Raw genomic sequence first — 18,933 nt, forward strand, 5'->3', positions numbered from 1 at the left:
AGACCACCTCACAAGGGACTAGACAAATGTCACACATGAAGGCAGAGTATGGTGACACTGGGATGATACACTGATGACTGTCGTTGTTAGAGAAGGGAGGGGGAAAGTAGAAGTGGTAATGGAGGTGCTGAATGAAGGAGGGTAAGAACTGGAAACCAAGGTTAAGCAGGCCAAAAAGGTGCAATGAGAAGGACTTGACAGGAAGTGGACTGGATAATGGATAAAACTTGGGGAAGGAGTCGAATAGGCATACAGGTAAAGGGGGCAAATCTTGACTGAAGACGTCCACCACCAAATCCAAAGAATGTGGGATCAGGGATCAAAAAAGGGGTAGCTTGGCATTGAGATGGGTGGTAAATGCATCCAGAAGAGTACCCCACTGATCACACAATCACCAAAACACCTGAGGATCGAGGGACCACTCTGTGGGGAGAACATTGATGGGATGAGACAATTGATCTGCAACTAGATTTAGAGCACCCAGAACATGACACACCAGCAGGCATGTGCAATGTGAATGGGCCAAAGAGGAGTTCTAACATCTGGAAACAAAGCAAACATGAACGGTGCCCCCTTGTTGATTGACGAAAGACACAAAGGTCAATTTGGTGGAATTGATCATGACCACTTTGTCTTGTATTAATGGCAGGAAATGACCCTGAGCTCCACAAATGACAAGAAACTCCAGCATACTGATGTGCTTAGTCACCTCAACCGAAGACCTTTTTAATTGACATGCAGGGAGGGAGGGATAAGGAGAACAGACTCCAGAGGATTCTACAGACCATACAACACCCATTGAAGGGTGCACATGTGAGAAATGACCTAAGGATCAAGAGGATCAAAACTATAATTAGGGATTATGAACTGCTAATTAAAATTATAGAATGAACAGGTTGAACCCTCAAAAGCCAACTTTCAAAATCTCACAACACTACCATAGAATGTAGTAGTCAACTGTTTTAAAAAATGAGCTTGCAGTCTAAAGATGGGTTTCTTGTCTCCAATGTTGTTTACCAGTTTAGATGCAACATCTGCTATAATACATACGCTGGGGAAACTGGAAGAACCCTACACACAAGAATAGGAGAACTATGTTCACTATTTCTATAAACAACAACATTAAAGAAGTGCAGTTGCAGATTTTTTTAAACAAATGATGGACAAATAACGTCTGAAATGAAGCCAACATTCTCTGAACAAATCCTTACCAAAGCCACAAAGTACATTGACAGAAATTTTAAAGAAGGTCTTCTCATTGAACAACTATGACCACAGATGAATAGGGACAAAGGATGGCACCTATAGCTGTAATCGTGTTTTCACCTTAACTTTTGTTAATACAGGTAGAAGTTTATTATTTCAACAATAAGCTTTACTACTTAATATGCCAATCACATGTTGTAGAAATGCATGCTATAGATTCGATTAGAATTTATTATTTAAATCAACTGAAGCTTTGTACTGTCACTCAGTTTGTGTTTTAGTGGAATGCTCCTGAAGAAGCTGTAAAGGGAAAAGTTGAATATTCAATTAAAGAAAAATAAATTTGGTGTTATAAGGTCATTTGTTACTTGTATTCAAATCCCTGTATAATGTATCTGATATTTACTCTTCCACTAACTGTTGCTAAATCAGCAATGAAGGGTAAAATGATTTGTTGATAAATTTAACAAATACATAATACTATGTTGAATGGCACTCTGTAAAAGGTCAGGCACACTTTGACCCCACCCATGCACACAAAGTTAATGTATCACAGAAGCCTGATTCTTTTTTTTTTACCAAAGTATCTGAATACCACACATGTAAGACTAATATCCAAATGAAAATTATATCAAAAAGTAGCTCAAAACAATCATCCTAAGCAGGTTGCTGGAAGAATGCAGAGAGAACACAAAGTACCAGAGTTACAACTGGTATAAAAAGAAACAAAAAGTAAAACCCTATAAAAAGGAGAAAGAAAAAAAAAAACAAGTTAAAAGCTGAAAAATGTCCACAAATCAGATAAAAAAAAACTCAAATAGCATAAAAAAGGCCAATAGCCAATAAAAAGTTAAAAACAGTCAAGTTGGACAGTGTCACCATCCAATGTCATAAAATGGTGCTGTTGCTCACAGTCGTAATAATGGCAAGACAGTAAAACATATGCTATTGTGTTTTGAGTGTCTCAAAGTCCACACATTGGTTGATCAGTCCCAGATGAAAGAAAACGATGAGTTCAAAAACTATGACCAATGCGTATTGTAGCCAAGACAACTTACTCCTTACGATCTTTATGGAGACATGACACCCAACGAGCAATAGAAGGTTTGATCTGGAAAAGTTTGTTATGACATTGCTCACTCCAAATTGACTACCAACTGGTAGGAAGCTGAGCCTTAAACACAGGACCATAGTCCATATATGGGACAGGCACGGCTGTGACAGCAACAGAGCAACTGGACTTAGCTGTGGTGCAAGCAAGCCCATTCCTATGAATACAGGCATGGCCAGGTATTCAGAAAATCTAGACAGAAATAGAATACAGAGAAAAATAGGTCAGTCGCTTTTGAATATCAATGAGAACAGGGTGAGAACTAACGTTAAGCGATTCCACGGCCAGTAGACAACTAAGAGACTCAGTGTACTGCTTAGCTTCTATGTGATCCAAACAAGAGATAAGGCATACAAATTGCCAGTGAACACAGAAACTGTAGAGGGGATCCTATGAGCATCCACCAAGCCACAACAAACCATGGCAGAGCCCACAGAGTCACCTGATTTTTAACCATCCATAAAAACAGGAGCAGATAAATGTTTTGAAAGTTATTCTGAAAGAAAAGACAGTACTTCCAATCGGGAGTATCTGCCTTCCTCAGATGACTCAAAGGCAGGTCACAGGAGGGGATGGTAATGACCTATGGCAGGATGGGCTGATCATCAGATTCAGCATCATCATCCAATGGCAGACCCAATTCAGCCAGCTGTGCCTGAATACAAAGGCCAACAGGATGAATGGCAGATTGTCTATTCTGAAAGAGCACAGCCCCCAGACAAATGAAAACACAACCCCAGGTGGGATGCTCTGGTAAGGATCAAAGCTTGGTAGCATATTGCAAAGAAAGTTGCAAATGGTGGGGGTGAATAAAAGGTTTATGGGACTCAGTGTACAGACACTCTAATTGAAAAGTGCAGAAAGCCCCTGTGCAGAGCCGAAGCCCCAGATGGTGAATGGGGTCCAACATCTTCAAGGCAGAGGCCCTGACAAAACCAGAGACCCATAGTGCAGTTTGGATCGAATGAGGGCATGATAGATCTTCCCCAAAGAACATTAATCCACTCCACCCAAGAGGTGGAAGAGAGGACACGGAGGATGTTCAGTGTCTGTGCACCCTTGACACAAGCCTGCTTAATATGAGGAATAAAAGTCAACTTGAGGTCAAACATAAGTCCCAAAGACTTTGTCTCAGCCACCCAGAAAGAACATCACTACCGAGATAGAGCTCAGGATCAGAATGCAAATGAACTTAGACTGACAAGAAATATGGAAGTCGTCGATGTACAGGTCGCTTGCAACAGTAGGAGGAAGTTGTCAAGTGATAGCATTGATTTTAACACTAAATAGCATGACACATAAGACACAGCCCGAGAGAGTCCAAGTTCCTGTGCTAAAGAACGAAAAAGGGTTGAACCAACATAGACTTGGAATGGCCTGTCAAGTAAAAACTTAAAAATAAAAATGGGTAAATGGCCATACGACCCATAGGAGTGGAGGTCTTGCAAAATGCCATACCTCCACATAGTTTCGTAAACCTTCTCTGATCGAGGTTTCAAGTCAAATCAAGTGGTCTAAGGTGGAGTACTGTTCACAGAATCCATATTAGGTGGGTGAGAGGAGGTTGTTTGATTCAAGGAACCAAACAAGACAAGCATTAACCATTCTCTCCAAAACCTGACTGAGACAACTAGTCAAAGCAATAGAAAGATAATTAGAAGGGATCTATAGATCCTTCACGGGTTTAGAAAAAGGTAATAAAATAGCCTTGCACCAAGCATCAGAAAAAATGTTCCCCTGCCAGATCCAGTTAAAACCAACCAGAAGAAGAGCAAGAGAGGGAGATGGTCCAGCATCCAATAGTGAACGTCATCAGGCATGATTGATGTATTGCTAGACTGATGAAGAGCAATTTTAAGTTCCATCAGTGTAAAAGGGCAATTATAGTCATAGAGATGATCAGCCCGAAAGGAAAGAGGGGATCTCTCTGCACAAAACTTGATGGCCAAGAAGGCAGGGGAAGATACAGAAGTGCAGGAGAGATAAGAAAAGATCTCCCTGAGAGTATTGGTGATGCTCTGTAACTCAGCAATTTCTTGACCATTGGAGAGGAGCAAGATGAAAAGGAGATGAGAAGCATACTTCCCATTGACCCTCCGAATCTTGTCCCAGAGGCCTTTGGAATTGGTGGTAGAAGTGATGCTGGTGGCAAACTTAATCCAAGATTCCTTCTGGCTTTGATGTCTGACCTGCCGAGCATGGGCCCGCTGGAATGCAATAAGGTTGGAACGAGTGGGATACCTATAAAAGGTATCCCAGGCTCATTTCTGGGCCTTCCGTCCTTACTGGCAGGTGGTAGACCAACATGAACAAGAATACCATGGGAAATGTGTTGAGGTTTTAGGGATAGAATGAACAGCTTCTTGAATTATACAATCAGTTACTGCCTCCACACAGTTGTTAATATATGGAAGACTAACAACAGCAGGATCTAGTTCTGAGAGAATGGTGAAGGAGAGCCAGTCAGCCTGCTCCAACTTCCACTGTAGCACTCTGGATGGGTGCCATCAACCATGGCCAACCTCCATCAAAATAATGGGAAAATTATCACTTCCCCGTAGGTCACTGTCAACCCTCCAAGAAAAATGAGAAAAAAGTGAAGGAAAAAAGATTGATAGATCAATAGCAGTAAAAGATTGACTAGGTGTATGAAAATAGGTAAAAGAAACAGCATTGAAGACAAAAAGGTTGTGATCTGAGAACAACCCCTCCCATCAATATCAGCACCACCCCAAAGTGTATTGTGTTCATTAGTCTCCCAAGATGAAAAAAGGAGACAGAAACTGTTCTATGAGAGCACCAAGGTCTGATTGATCATAAGTCTCTCCAGGAGACAGGTAGAGAGAACAAACAGTGATGTTACGACCCACAGAGATACAGATGGCTACAGCCTCTAAGGGCATTTCGAGTGGTGAAGACAAGGTGGGTACACACTGGTCAATCAGCAGTGTCACCCTTACATAAACTCGTCCATCACCCAACCTGTCATTCCAGTATACAGAAAAGTTCCAAAAGGTGACAGTATCAGCAAGTCTCAGGAATGTTTCCTGTAAGGAGAGACACACACGGGATAATAGAAATTGATCAAGGCCTTAATGTCATCCAAATTAAAACAAAAACCTTGACAGTTCCACTGTATCAAAGTGGCCATTTTTAGTTAGGTGAAGGAGAATTTGGCAGAAAACCCTTCTCGTTGCAACCACCATATTTTTCTTTATTAGAAAGAGGTCTGTTGACCTCCATGCCCTGGGTCGATTGGGCAGATCTGTCGGAGGAAGGAGACTCCAGTGACTGAATAATGGTCTTACACCTCAAAGCCGAAGCAGATGGATCCAAGCAGTCACTGGAATTAATGGTGAGAATAGAGACAGAAGTAGACATTGACTGTCAACACGTGCAACCATGGAGGCAAAAGACTCTTCACATGGTGTGAGAAAGACTCTGATAGAGGCACGCAAAGCTCTGTCTGTACTCCCACTGTAGCAATGGAACAGAGAGCAACAGAATATATATGAGATGGAGCAGGGGACAACAACTTCCGAGCCTCTGAATAAAAAGCTATACCTCCTTTTCCTCCACCCACATAGGGCAAGATCAAATGTAAGAGGGGTGGTAACCACCCCAATTGACGCAGTGAGAGTCCAGTTGACATTTGTAGGCAACATGGTCTTTGCCTCCACAACAAGCATATATCGAAAAAACACAACAAGATGCCTTAAAATGTCCGAACCGATGACACTGGAAGTACCTGAGAGGGTTAGGAATACAAGGCCATACCTTACAGTTCAGATAACCTGCTTTGACAGTGGCAGGTAGTCGTGGTGATATAAACATTAATAAAAGAATATTGGTAGGCAGCATAATTCTTTCTTTACAAGTGGAGATCCATTGCATTGTAGAAACTCCTTGGCTGGAGAAACCAGCAAGTAACTCTGACTCAGGGATATTTCTCAAATTTCTCACAATGATAACTCCTTGGGAGGAATTCAAAGGAGGAGTTCATTCTGTTTTGATGTAGATGTTTACAGAATGTAGTTTCTTAATTGACTTTGGAGATCCAACAAGTCCCTCTAATTGCTTCTGAATAAAAAAAAGGGAGATATTTGCCCTAAAGATGTGTCTGATAAAGAATGTATGGTGAAAAAACGAGGTGCAGGTGCAGAATGGTGTGGAGACTGCTATTCAGAGTCTTCCAAACATGGTCGCTTTCCAATCAACGCGTTTTTCTTGTTTTTTTGGGGGTCACTGGGTGTAGGATCCATGAAAAGGACTTCAGTGCCCACTGATCCCACCCACCATGGAGTCCTACAAGGGGATGCAATACAATGCCAAAGCCAAGCATTGTAGAGATGCCACGGTTTTGTGGGCACTATACCCAAACACCAGTATCAGAAACAATATCCACAATAACCGTTGAGAATGCCCAACACTGGTACTTGGTTGACCCTAGGCCAACAGGAACAACTGACTGACCCTGGGTGAGCCACCCCAAGGCTACCTGTCTAAAGGAATTCAAGGCCAAAGTGGTGTGTTAAAGTGCCACTGACATAAACTGACCCATCCTCCCTTTCATGGGTTGCCATGCACTGCAAACACATAGATCCCAGAGGAGGTAAACTGAAAATACAGAATCTTCCCTGAGAGTCCCCTCACCATATACAGAAATCCGCCCAAAAGGGGCTAAGACACAGATCACTCCAAAACCTTTTTGTACATTCTGTAAAGCACAACCTTCATACAAAACACATCACAGAAACAAAAGACCTAGGCTATAAAAACAGGAGTCCTCAAATTATCACCTTGATTACAGGAGATGCTAAACAAATGGAAAAGAAAACATTATGTGATGTATGCATTAACTGAACATAATGCAGAGCAGTACCATATATTGGTCTTCTAAGTTACTTAAGGCAAGATATGATTAAATGGAACTAAAAAGAACAAATTTTATGCAACCACTAAGAGATAACAAGAAAAAACTGATTGACTGGTGAGAGAAAAAATGTTTTGGAAAAACCATTCAAAAAGTTTAATAAACTCTATATCCAAAACAAGTTCATCTGGCATCTTACAGTCTAAAAGATAATTTTTGGCTGCATATAAATGATTATTGGTGAAGTGCCCAAAATCATGTTTTATCCAGTTAAGCTTTGTGAAACTTTAATTAGATACATGTTAAAACTTACCTTAGCAAAGCCAGACATCACAGTAGGTCCTTCGTCTTTGCTATAATTTCTCATTTGATTTTTTTCAATATTCAACTCTTGAAAAACATCACCTTGACCCATTCTATACAAAAATATTAGACATAATGTAATAACTATCATGCTCAAGCATATAAGACTAATGCATTAACTAAAAGACACTTCAAAGTCCTGGTCTCATATAAACACACACAATGTAGCATTGGGATTCACTACTCTTAATTTTATAAGCAGTTTTAATTTTCCAGAGTTACATCAAAGATTTAACCAAAAACCATGCTACTAGAAGTTAATTACAGTTCCCTCCATAATTTGTTCTGGTCAAGGCCACAATCTGAATGGCAGTACCTAGTACTTGTATAAATCTTGGCTACTGTTGAAGGTACATATAGATTTTGATCCATTAGCTTCATTCCACTTATTTTCCAGTAGAGAGAGAGACTAAGTTAAGTGAACTTAATCACTTAGCACCAGACAAGGTATTCAAGTGATCATCAGTCATTGGTACAAAACACACATCCATGAATAGCTTTAACTGACAGCACATTTTAAAATATGTTTCCTTTCATACCTCTAACCAGTTCAAACAGTAAGTTCCAAAATTACAAACTACAGAGAGAACATAATCAGTCTCTTCTGTTACTAACACACACATTATGGCAACACTCCACCTACTTGTCAAACTACGACATTGGTAGCCAGTCCCCTATGGTTTAGCCAGCTTTTAAAACATTTAAGATTTCAGCTTAACAGGAGGATGGAATAATTAAGTATTAACAACAGTTTCTTAATTTACTAGTTTTATTCTATATCAAATATAACTGGTGGCCTTTTCTCACCTCCATCAATTCAAAACCTTCTGAAATCTGCTTGCAAATAATTTCACATTTTACTTAGCTAAACTTTTGAAGTTTGGAAATTTAATAACTTAATATATCTTTAAATTTTCTCAGATTTTCTTAATGCAAGGAGCTCAGTGATATGAAAAGTGTGTCCACCGAAACTAAAGTAGTTTCTGTTTCTGCACAGTTATCACATTGCATTCAATGATCCATTGGTAATTCAGTTTCTTCTTGTGTGAAAGTCTAAAGAAAATGTTGACCAACCTCACTGAATTATAATGGCTATCTTTTTATGTTCATTACAGGTGACAGTTTAACGTAAACAAGCTGACTACCAACCAACTTAGTTTTCTCAGCAGCCATCATACCTAAAGCGTATGTGTGGACCTGCCACCCTCATTTTATTATGGGTTACATTATATTTATGGTTTACAATAGACACTCTTGTACATAACACAGAAGAGTAGCATTTATTCTACAGACCAGTAAGGCATCATTGCGTTAGTTTCAATGTTAAGAACAATGAAGCATTTGCCACTAGATCTCTCAAGATGAGACAACCAGCTTTGAAAAGGACTATGTGGAAAGCTTTAGTATCAAGGACAAAAATATTTTCATATATTATAAGCTAAATCCTTGACAACCAATTCTCATAAGTTTTTATGAGGGCATATGCTTGCCTCTCTCTCTAACAGAGACTGCAGCATATCGAGATGCTCTATATTAGCCAGCCACATATCCCATAATTGAAGGCTGTCAGTATAGCAGTGTGACAGGAAAAAAAAACTCCAAACACATTACAATCAGGTTAAAACTATGGAGATAGATATACCTTACACTAAAATAAACAGTTTCTTTCAATCAGATGAATTTTTAAGACAATGTAGAAAAAAAATAAATCGTACCTGAGGGGTCCTGGAGGTGTGATGGATATATTAAAGTCAAATGCTTCATTTTCTATAAGTTCTTCCTCTGTGAAAATAACAAATATATATATATCCCTCATTAGCACACCTTTGAAAAGTTATGTTATGGAACACCTGGGGTCCAACCGGATCCCAGCACAAAATTACCATTATAATAAGCTCTAGATTAAAATTCCAAAACCAATTTCATTACAACTTTTATTAGAGTTAGCATACAATATGAACAACATAAAAATATGTATTCTAGAGGAAGTATGTTGACAAATCAAGAAATTAGAAAATTACATTGTTCGTCAGTATACAAATAAGTAGCATTAAACCAATCTTTATACAAACAGTGTAACAAAAAAATGCCAGTTTTATTATACTCCTATATTCAAGTCATTATCCATCAATATATGATGAGATTACCACAATACTGCAAATTTCAACTCAAAGAAAATTGAAAGTGTTTTTGTTGTGGATCACCTTAGGTTTGAGCAGATACCAACACAAATGTATCCTTGTAGTAGGATGTGGATTGAAAATCCAATAAGCAGGTTCTGAGATGGTGCAATGGGAATAACAAATAAGTCTAACAAGGATTTAAGGTGTTCTACATCCTTGTTGGAGCTATAAGATGACATATGGAGAATAAGTCTTGTTTCCTTTATACATCACCAAAAGGCATCCTCTGTTCATTTTCAAAGAGCATCACCCCCTCGTGATGCATGATGGTATTTAGTCAAGAACAACCACATAGATATATTTAATATGCAAAAGTCCTAACTGGATGAATCCATTCATACATAGATTCTCATATAAAAGAAAGAGCATGATTTTTTAAAGGCCTCTTTTTCAAATCATTGTTTCTTCCTCTTCAAACTGTCAACATCAGCACCACACAAAATACAACAGTCATTGTCTAGCACCTGTTCATCCTTAACATTCACATCCTTATAGAGAAAAAAAATACTCTGACATAGTAGTACTATTTCTACACACCTATTCATGGATTCAGTCAAATTCTGACTTTACTAAGTGCATTTTCACAAAATTTGACAAGATTTTAGTAAACATTATAGGTCTGTTGTACACAAAATATTAATTTTTTTGTAGTAAAATATTGATGTAATGTATTCTTTCATCGGGTGGATTCTTTTAATTTATTTGGTGAGAATAATGTAAAATCCAGTCCATGTACCAATAACACATTAGTTTATTTCTTTTTCTTAATGTCTGCTACAGGTGACTATCACTTTGGAGTTTCTCTCCTTTTTTTTGTGGTTGGGATTTTACAGCTATTCCATGTCATTTCAATGGAATCTAGTCTTATCAGCATTAACTTCATAGTGACTTTTCATTTTATCAAAACTGATTTAAGTTTCTCACAGGTAAAGTTATGTACGACATCTTTATTCTTCAGATTCATAAGAGCTCTTCCACCTATCAATCACTCAAGACATGCTGGTGTATTTGGTTCCACTAGGCCCCAGTCACTAGATGTAGATTTATTATTAATAACTCTTGTTACGAGTATTTCGCATCTTGGTAGTACAATGATCACCATCCCTGTTGTCACTGGAAGTTCAATCTCTGGTGTAGTAATTGCCATTTAAAGCAAAGGGATTTCCTGGTCAGAGACAGTAAAACTATTTGAAGATAGCCTAATCTCACATTGATGTCTCCATAGTTTTCACAATGCACTATTGCTATATGTCATTTATCCACACATCGTGAAGAATAAAGAACCTTCCCAAGTTAAGGGTGACTTCTAACTTTCCTTTTGCTAGAACTCTACGTCCTCTTGCTGTTTGTCTCACTCCCTCTTCTTTCATCTTTAAAAGCAATTTCTAACACTTCATTAGCAAATCGAGTCAAACTGTTGTAGCTATAGAACAAGTACCAATCAACTTACTACAAGGTTTTCCATCAATAATCCCATGAACTTGTGGATAGTTTTTCTTAAACACTGAATATCTCATCTGATTTGGGGCAGATGAAATTTTGCCTTATAAATACAATTAATTCATCTTTTCTTGATAACTGTTGATCTCTACATTGTTCCATTGATGTTTTTGAGCTCTTTAGCTTAAAAACAGCTGTTGATTCCTTACAGTCTCAGCTGAAATGGCCATATTTCCCATTTATAAAAAAATTACCTCCGTCTGGTTTATTTTGATGGAGTTTTTGTTCCATACAAGTCTTTACCTGCAGTATATCCTTTCAAGTTACACTTGAAGCACCTACCGTTTTGTGGTTTATATCCTCCATTATGCTTAACTAGTTGTATAATAAATAATTTCAGTTCTTCTACACTATTCATAGAAGGATGTGATGTTTCAGTACTGCTCGATCTGATGGTACTGTAACTCAGAGATGATGTCTTTTGATGTTAAATAATACCTCCTTCAAAAATATCACTGATAGTATACAAGTATTTGTGTCCTTGCTGCAGGCAAGTCTATATTGGGTCAAGGACTTGAACCTTAGCTACCAGAATCAAGGAGCATGCATATAACATCTCTTTCAATAACTTTGGAATTAACAACTACCTAACCAAAGACTGTAAGGAAAAACCAAACAGTGAATACTTCAAAATAATAGACTCAGCAAAAGAAAAAAAGGAAGCATTCCTAATTCGTAACCTAGAATCTAAACTAAATAATCAACTAGCTATGTCACTGCATCTCAAGCTATAATCAACTAATTGTGCCTAAGATGAGCGAAAAGTGAACACTTCATCCAACAAACAACTGTTTGATAAGGTAGCTACTAATGCTTGCTAGTAGCTTTCAGCTGAAAGGTTATTTAATATTGTTAAATCTGGTACGTTTTGGATGAATAAATTGTTGGTCACTATTCTACCTTTCACTTTCAAAATTATTTCAAACTAAGCCTAATATGCCTCCCACAGTACCTTTCCATCATATTCTGTTGGTTTCTCAATTAGATCATGTTGTTTAATTGGCCAGATAAATTCTGTATCTGCATTTGGACATGCCTGGAATAGTCCAGAAAGATGACAGCAGAAGCAATAATAGGTGAACACCAAATAAATTTTCCTATTCCATATTTTGTAGTAGAATACATTTTAAATTACAACTTTTCAGCAAATACAGAAAGGTGTCACTGGCTAATCTTTGCATTTAGTAATTAGTTTTTCTGTCAATGATGCTCTTTTTCTACTTCACTGATGTATTTTGGTACTTCTTCAATTTTGTCATTACAGAATTTTGTACTGTTTTAATTTTGTTGTTGTAATCTCTCTTTATACATAAAATAGCTTCATTGACCTTGTTTTCACTCAGATTTACTTTTGATTTTAAATATGCTTTAAATAGTATATCTCTTTCTTTTAACTCATTTCCTAAATTCCCATCTCTTAGCTCTTGGTTTTCTTTCAATTATCTGTCATGTTTTTTAAGTTTTCTGTCTCTTTCTTTTTGTTCTTCTTTTAATAGTTTCAACATCTCTAGCAATGCCTAAATCTCACTTCTGGATCTGGTTGTCTGGTTGAAAATGAGACAAGTTATATTTTGTTTTCCCCCAAAATAGTGTTCTTTTATATTATTTGGTACAAATAATGCAAAGTCTAGTCCATGTGACGATAACAAATTAGTAACAGGATAGTATCACTTGTACACAGTTATTGGTCCTAGTTCACAAATATTTTCAATTTCATCAAACATTTACTTTCAAGTGGTACTATGACTAAAGTACAAATAAACTTATTTGTACAATTTCATGGCTGATCAACTGTGTAACCGAACATACACATTAACATTGATATGAATACTTCACTAAATCTCGTATTTATAATATATCCTTATTTCAAGATATTTTGCAAAGTCTCTTGATCATTATATCATCCTTTTGACCAGCAAGATGTAAAATATAGTTTCTAAAGTATTTTTACTACAGATTTGTCTGTGAATTTCTGAAGCATTTACTGAATTAGTCTGAATGATAGATGATTTTCATGATAAGAATAAAAATATTTAATCCTGCAGTTTTCATATTTTATATCCATAACCTCTATAGCTTCCTAAATGAACATCAAAAGTATTTCTTATCTTTTTATTTTTAATTTTATGGTTTTACTGCTGTACTTTGAACCCACTGGAACAGTAATCTTCACATCAAACACAATGAGCCACAACAAGAATGCATTAATTGTTTCCTATAGAGCATGAGTCTGTGAAAGTTTAGACATTTTATTTTACTAAAGTTTTGACAGGCTAAGCTTGGATATTCTGATTTTTTACACTTTGGTTACTTTTGTTAAAAATATGTAACAATAAATAAAGTATATACATAAAAACAAACATTTGTGGTACTTACTGAATACTAAAGTTCTTTTGCACCCAAGTAAAAATTGTTTCTATTTTTCACACTGAATATCACAAATTTGGTACCCCTCCCAAACAAAACAAAGTTCATGTACCTTTCAAATATGCATTTTAGAATGTAATAATATATCAGTCACTAATACAAAATGTCCCAAAATTACTATAATTTATCCAGGTTTCTAAGTAAGCTAGAAATACTGTCAGAGCACCAAAATAGGATCACCACATACCAAGGAATTGAAGTGACTAATGGTTTAAGGCTCATCAACTAAACAACAACTTGAAAAGATTTATGTGAAGGAATATTTGCTCTTTCAATGGTTATAAACATGCCCATCAGCCACGTGAAGTTAATTAATTAGCAAACAATTTCAAAAGTCAGAGAGTGGAAGGTCTTCTCTTATAGATTTGACAGATTTATCGATATCTTAAAAAGATCAAGAAAGTAGATTGTTGAAATTTTGGATTCTTACTTGCAATTATAGTTTGTTTTTAACTGTTTAGAAACTGCAGGAACGTATTTTCGATGTGAGAAGTTGAGAAATCAGAGTTCATATGCATCACATGACACAGAAAAATGATCAAAATTTTTTAGATACTTCTTTTTTTGAAACTAAGACCTGCTTAATATAGATGTATTAAGATAACTTATCATCACAGAGATTTTGTAGCCAGTCAGACTGACTGGCATGTTGTGCCACTGCTGATCAACTAGTTTTTTAAATGGTCTCTGACTGATTAATGGAAAGGTGGGATTAGTACTATAGAAAATATTTTGTAACCTGATGGCAAACAATAAAATATTGAATTTTTATTTATAAAATAATATTTGTTCTAACCTATCATCAAATACAATGAAATTATTACCACGTGAAATAACAGAGCAGTCAATAATAATCAAGATTCCTTTGTTCTGGCAGTTAAAGGGGGTGGGAACAATTTCCCTGCTCTTTTTACTCCTTTCATATTATTCGACTTTTCAAGGTTTGTGGCCACGCTTTAATATCACATTATTAATCATGATCTTTTTAATTAAAATGAATACGATTCTAACATTTATTTTTGTCAGTTAAGTGTTTTTGGCTGATTATTCCTCAAATAACAGGGTGTATCAATAATATATAGTTTTTTACATTACAGTGGAACAATGAAGGATTATTCTTTCTTGTGGAATAATGACAACCTTACCTTTTCCAACAAGTCTCCAAGAACTATTTTTAACTGTACTTGAGTGAGTCTCCATAACAGAATTCCTTTGTTTGTTTTCTGGTTTAAAACAAACCTTACTACATACAGACTGATTGCAGGATACAGAAGGAATCTGTAATTCAATCTTGTCTGGTTTATAAGAAGTAAAATGCTGAGTGTTCCTTTCTTGTTCTTCACATGCGGTATGTAAAGTATCCTTTTGTTTTTCATAACTAGGACATTCTGGACTGCTGTTAGGTTCATCAGCAATGTCAATGAGTTTACCACATAACGGTGATCTAGGCAATGTTCCACCAGTGGGTTCTACAGACAACTTTTTCACTTGATGACAAAAAAACAGGTCATCATCGTCAGTCTCCGAAGTATATGTATGTAACATGTTTGCACAATGTTCTACTATGTATGCTTTTATTTTACTCGTTCCAGAATCCTTAGAAAGGCTTAGTTGAGATAAGTTTGGAGATGAGGCATCTGACATGTTGAATTCAACCAGTACTCCTGTAGCACAATCTAATGAAATAAAAGTATTACAATACTTTGAATGTAGTATACAGCAAGACTGCACATTACAAGTTGCTTTTATATAGAAAAAATTGGAATTCAAATATAAAACATGAAATCTTCAAAATAGTGGGAAAATATTTCTTGCTGAAAAATATTATGTACTATACATGGAATTGATACTTTCCTGAAAAATAAAGGGTGGGTTTAAATTTGTTTTCTTTGGTTGATGTGCAGGTAAAACTTTTAAGTAACTGAATATGACAGATTAAAAACCATTTTGTCCCATGTTGTAATGTTATGTTACACTAAGTATTTATAAGACCATTTCTAATTTTCTTATATTTTTATTAAATCAGACGTCATGTATGTGTACTGTACATAATATTTAAAATAACTTACCATTCATTTTGATGATTTGTTGTAGCTAGCAAAAGTTTCAAGAGCAATAAACCTAAGAAAATACAAGGAAAAAAAAAAAAGAAGGTATATACAATGAGTTTGGTTTCACTTTCAGTACAGAGTACATTTCATATCATCACTCGTAAAACTTCATCTTCATTAACGATTAACTATTATTTTGAAATAAATCTGTGTCACTGTCAGAGATATTATCCCACCTTTTTGATACATAATATATATATAATTATTTTGGAAGCTTCACACAGCAACTACCATTAATCTGTAGTATCACTACCAGTTATTGAGTTAGACTAGCTAGTGTACTACTGGCAGTACTAGTCTACAGTTCACTGTACAGTATAGTTTAGAAATGTCAGTACCAGTACTACTACTGTACGATCCTAAAAATTCAAATTCTAATTAACGTTCTAAACTTAAGTTCCTACTTCTAGACCAATTTCTTTTTTCTTTCTTATTCTTGATTTTCTTTTAGTTTTATTGTTTCAGTGTTTGGTAACTAGATTTCATTAAAGTTTAAACTTACTTACTAAACATTTTCTTTTTTATACGCATTTGATTTTTCGTAGTTTTAGTTGGACTTACTGTTAGTGTTAGACTTAGATCATTGTGTAACTTAACTTTAAAGTTATGATCCTGATTTCAAATTCTACGTTTACAATAACTGAGTAAGTCTACGAGTATATGAACCAACCGAGATCGAATAAGATTAAGAGTTGAAAACTAAAACTTTTAACATTAAACGATACTATTTGAACTTTGAAATACTTCAGATAGTTAAAAAAAAAACTGTACTTTGTAAAACTCACGTTTATTTATGCCTAGTTACTGTTTCTATCATAAGTCGACAAACACAGTTTTCTCTTATACTATTAGTTATAATTACTTGTAAAATCATCATCAACCAAAACATGGCATATATCATAAATATTCATAACAATATTAACATTTTGCCACATAACCTAATTGAATTAGATTCAAAACCTCTGCTAGGATTATAGCATTTATAAGTTATTTGTAATCACCTCGTTACCGTTGCGTTTCAATGTGATTGGACCATTAAGATAACGCTCTATCTCGTGCTTTTCTCGATGTTATCTTGCGATGGTATACTTAACACACAGAAAATACGTAAAACTTTTGCTTGCACCATTTTGAGTCTAACTTATTATATTCACTAATGTTAGACATCATTTAACTTTCAAATGAATTAAAATTTGTGATTTGTTTTGAATAATATATTTTATTGAATACATAAAATCAATATAGTATACTTTTTCGGTTGTAAGTGATCTCCAGCTTTAGATTTACAATTGGTATTCTAAGCTTCTTGACACAAAATGTTCTTAAAATTAAATTAAGTTAAAGTGCAGAGAGCCTGGCGATATTTAAATACTTTATTTAGTTTCTTTGCTTACCTAAATAACACCCTATGTACACAATAAGCTAAATGTCCAGGTTAGAGGCACCTCTGTGATTCAGGCATGGTCGTCCAACTTTTGAGCCATTAAATAGAGGGAAAATAACGAGTCAGTAGAACCCACCACTTCATGGTTGGTGTGTTTCATTCCAGTTGAAGACGTAGTGTAGTGACATGGTGAGACACAGACTATAATCAAAGTAACCAGTTCCAGCAAGTATTACTTTTAAAGGGCCCGGTATGGCAAGGTAGTTAGGGTGCTCGACTCACAATCTGTGGGTCGCGGGTTCGAATCCCCGTCCCACCAAACATGCTCGCCCTTTGAGCCGTGGGGACGTTATAATGTGACAGTCAATCCTACTATTCGTTGGTAAAAGAGTAGCCAAAGAGTTGGCAGTGGTTGGTGATGACTAGCTGTCTTCCCTCTAGTCTTACACTGCTAAATTAGGGACGGTTAGCGCAAATAGCCCTCGTGTACATAACAAACAAACAAACAATACTTTTAAAGTTTAAAGATTACAAGAACCACTTTGTACTAATATTATGATTTTCGAAAATAAACCATCGAGAGATGGAGGCCCTTTTCAGAGTTTTGGGTCCAATGCTGAGGAGAATTTATTTGTGAGAAAACTGAAATACTCAGAGAAAACCTACTTTCACAGTACAGACGCCGAATAATTTATCTGTCCTGTGCCCTGGCTGTGGAGGAAACATGATTGTTAAAACCACAAGACATTGATATTTGAAACTCAACAGTTGTGGTGTTTGGTTGCGCTGTGTTCTTTTGTTTGCAATAAAAGGTTGTATGACGATGTTTGAGGGGAAGGCTTGTAATTGTATGTAATGTAGTACGTTTGTTTCCACTTTATTGGGGTATTTGTAGGCGAGCTAAGTAAGTCTATTTCTTAAATTAGGAAAGTTACTTGTTTTATGTAGGTATTTTAAAGGAGTGAATTTTGGGAGCCTTAGGGCTAATCTGATTGCTTTGTTGCAGTTATAGTTTTTTGATGTTATTTGCGGACATTTTAAACGTTGTTTGACACCCCTATTCTATGAAAGGGCATATAAATGTTTTGTATATTTCTAGCGATGTTTCTGGTGTGCAGCTTGTGCGTTTACCCGCAACGAGTCTGACATAATTAACGCGTTTACTAATTGAGGCGTGTATGTTTTGAATATGCATGTTCCATGTTAGACATGTGTCAGAGGTGATTCGAAGAAATCTAATATTACTGTTACGTCTCCGTTCGTTAGTTAATCGTAAATTCGTTCCGACGAAACTTTAGCGACACAAGTCCTTTTCTAAATAAAACTGGTTTATTCTTTCCGAATACAACTTTACGATACACTTAATTTCCACAGTCGCTCTATAACAAATGCTCACGTCTCACGTGGCCAACAATATTTTATCCGCATACATTCAATTACTCATTGCACTGTTGTGTCACGTTGTGAGCGTCTTATATATACCAGACTACCCCCCAATCTAGTAGTCTCCCGATAATTCACGAAGGTTCGAGAAGGACGTGGCGTGATACTAGTCACGTGACCTCGCTGACGCAACATTACTGTTCATTTATATTTCTGTTTCTCCTAGCTTTAATATATATTTTTTAAGAGTTTTCATGTGTTTTCATAGTTTTTGAAAAAAGCGATTACCTGTGTTTTTATTGGGTTTAATATAACTTGCCATTTGTTGCACCATTCTAGAATTAGATTTAGCGATTCTTGAACTCATGCCGCAGCATTTAATAGGTTTCTAG

At 36.1% G+C, this 18,933-nt stretch overlaps 1 protein-coding gene across 2 annotated transcripts in view; it reads right to left on the bottom strand.

Annotated features, from left to right (window-relative positions):
- The window catches only part of LOC106458818, a 42,934-nt gene extending 26,140 nt beyond the window's left edge, over window positions 1-16,794 (bottom strand). The window contains exons 1-5 of one of the 2 annotated variants that reach the window (XM_022385165.1): window positions 16,776-16,794; window positions 15,733-15,784; window positions 14,809-15,339; window positions 9,269-9,335; window positions 7,504-7,606 (exon numbers count right to left, since the gene is read on the bottom strand). In XM_022385165.1, the coding sequence (XP_022240873.1) occupies window positions 7,504-7,606; window positions 9,269-9,335; window positions 14,809-15,339; window positions 15,733-15,739 (708 nt within the window). In that variant the 5' untranslated portion in view covers window positions 15,740-15,784; window positions 16,776-16,794. Of the gene's footprint in view, window positions 1-7,503; window positions 7,607-9,268; window positions 9,336-14,808; window positions 15,340-15,732; window positions 15,785-16,559; window positions 16,717-16,775 lie in introns of those variants that run through there. The other variant, XM_022385164.1, reaches the window with a different exon arrangement.
- Window positions 16,795-18,933: the final 2,139 nt, after the last annotated feature.

This window comes from Limulus polyphemus, unplaced genomic scaffold, assembly GCF_000517525.1.
Source record: "Limulus polyphemus unplaced genomic scaffold, Limulus_polyphemus-2.1.2 Scaffold519, whole genome shotgun sequence".
NCBI classification, from domain to species: domain Eukaryota; kingdom Metazoa; phylum Arthropoda; class Merostomata; order Xiphosura; family Limulidae; genus Limulus; species Limulus polyphemus.